Genomic DNA, 2,125 nt, shown 5'->3' on the forward strand with positions numbered 1-2,125 from the left:
TTTTTTTGAAAACTAACAGCCCCTTGAAGCCTTCCTTTTAAAAAAAAACCGACGGTCCCTAAAGCAAGTGGCAAAGAACTTGATGGTTGGTACCCGAGACCCAAATTCGAATCCTAATTAAAATAAACGAAGCGAGTAGCGTGCTATCTATCTCTAAAAAAAAAAAACAAAAAAAAAAGCCGATGAGACCTGAAGTGCATTATTGCAAAATGGCTTGTAGATGAGGGAGCTTCAAACAGAGGAAGTCTACTTTGTGACAGCTATGGTGCATACTAAATATTTTCCTTCAAACATGTGCACCGCTAATTTAAATAATTAATTAATATGGTTGTTTATTTTTATTTGCTTGTTTGTTTGTTTTATGTCCGAGGAGAGGGACAGCAGGACAGGAGTGAGAGAGAGTAAGACTTGGGGGTGGCGTGGGCCACCACCCGACCCGAGCCGACCCTGCATGAGAGTCGGGAATCTGCTCAGAACTATCACGTTCCGAGGTCGAAACGGATTCCATTTCCTCCGCAGTCCTCCCCCCGCTCTCATTCGGGGGAGCAAAAAACGTGGTGCGGTCGGCAGCGGAAGAACCGAAGGAAGAAGTGGATCGAAGAAGATGCCACCATTCCGATCTCTTTCCCCGCCTTTCACGCTTCCGGATTGCGATTAGACTCCTGATTAGACCACTTTTCTACTGCTGATCCTCTATCCCTTAATCATAACATGTGCTGATGTGCACCACTCCTTTAATTTTTAAAAATAAATAGTTATTTAAATACTTCTTCATATTATTTAACATATTTCTTCTGTCACTTGACTTCAAACAAGTTCAGCAGATGAGTTGAATATATAGAAATGGGCTTCTTTTGATTTTTGAACGCTCTGATTAATTAAAGCGGTGGTAAAAATACCAAAGAGAGATGCAAAAGAGCCTGAAAATCCCACCGTGCATTAGTTTTGTACATTACTACACTAACAGCTAGCTAGCTAGCTCCCACCAGCAAGGATAAACTAAACTCTGATCAACTCGTAGATGGAAAATAATTAAGAGCCAGGGTTTGAGAACAACGACCACGGAGGGGGGGGGGGAGAGGGGAAAGAGGAAGGGCGCAGGTGAACGGAGAGAAATGAAGAGCGAGGTAGGGTTTTATTTAAGCGGAGAGCGGAGAACGTGGCATTAAGTTGAAGCCCAAGTCCTCGTTCTCCAAAACCAAGCGCGGCTTCGTGGAGGGCGACGTGGGCTCGTCCCGGTTCAAAGGTCTCTTAGGAGAGCAACCATTGAGGGGAACTCCGAAGAGCTTCGGCCTCGCGCTGCTGCTCTCTCCATTGTCGTTTTGGTTCTGCGGCGGCGGCGGCGGTGGCGCCGGCGGGGGCGAAGGCTCGTCGGCGATGGTGAGGGAGCTGCTCGAGGTGGTGCTCGCGCTGTTGAGCTCGGGCTTCGTGGCCGCCGACCTGCGCTGGTCGACGAGGCCGCGCAGGCCGCGGGCGGCGACGAGCGGAGACGCCGCGGAGCTCGGGGCCACGGGCTGCACGTGGTTCTGCACGAAGTAGATGATGTCGTTGTAGAGCTTCCGCATGTGGGCCAGCTCCGCCACCAGCGCCGCGTTGCTCCGCCGCAGCCGCTCGTTCTCCTCCACCAACGCCGCCGCCGCCGCCGCTCCTCCTACGTTGGCGGCGGCGGCGGAGGCGGAGGCGGAGGCGGTCGGGGTGGGGCCGAGGACGAGGAGGCGAGGAGGAGAGGGGGAGTCGGTCCAGGGGGGGAGGGGGAGGTGGTGGTGGTGGTGGTGGTGGTGGAAGAGGGGGAGGTGCTGGGGACTAGGGAAAAGGTGAGGAGAGGAGGGAGAAGGGAAGGAGGAGGAGGAGGAGGACGCAGAAGCCGCGGGTGACTTGCGCCGGTGGATCTCGCACAGAAGATGCTTCTCCCCCTTCCTAAAGAACTCGTTCGCGAACTCCCACCGCTCCGGCACCACCTTCCTAAACCCCTGCGCATGCAGGACATTCAAAAACCCGGCCACTCGATCGATCAGAAGCGCCTTAATTAATTCCCCCCTCCACAACGTATGAATTAATAACAACAACAATGAAGTGCATGCATGAAGAATATATATGAAGAGCATATATATATATATCTATATAT

The 2,125-nt window shown here is 52.1% G+C and overlaps 1 protein-coding gene across 1 annotated transcript; it reads right to left on the reverse strand.

The window, feature by feature from the left end:
* Positions 1–879: 879 nt before the first annotated feature.
* On the reverse strand, positions 880–2,105 carry LOC109704982 (heat stress transcription factor B-4c-like). The gene has a single exon (XM_020225744.1). It carries the CDS (start codon positions 2,103–2,105, stop codon positions 1,140–1,142), a length of 966 nt encoding a protein of 321 aa, XP_020081333.1. The 3' UTR covers positions 880–1,139.
* Between the last annotated feature and the right edge of the window lie 20 nt (positions 2,106–2,125).

The sequence above is a fragment of the Ananas comosus genome, unplaced genomic scaffold, assembly GCF_001540865.1.
Source record: "Ananas comosus cultivar F153 unplaced genomic scaffold, ASM154086v1, whole genome shotgun sequence".
Lineage (NCBI taxonomy): Eukaryota > Viridiplantae > Streptophyta > Magnoliopsida > Poales > Bromeliaceae > Ananas > Ananas comosus.

Excerpts from the sequence above, each read along its gene's own strand:
- LOC109704982 (XM_020225744.1), bottom strand. The coding sequence starts at position 2,105 with ATGCTCTTCATATATATTCTTCATGCATGCACTTCATTGTTGTTGTTA.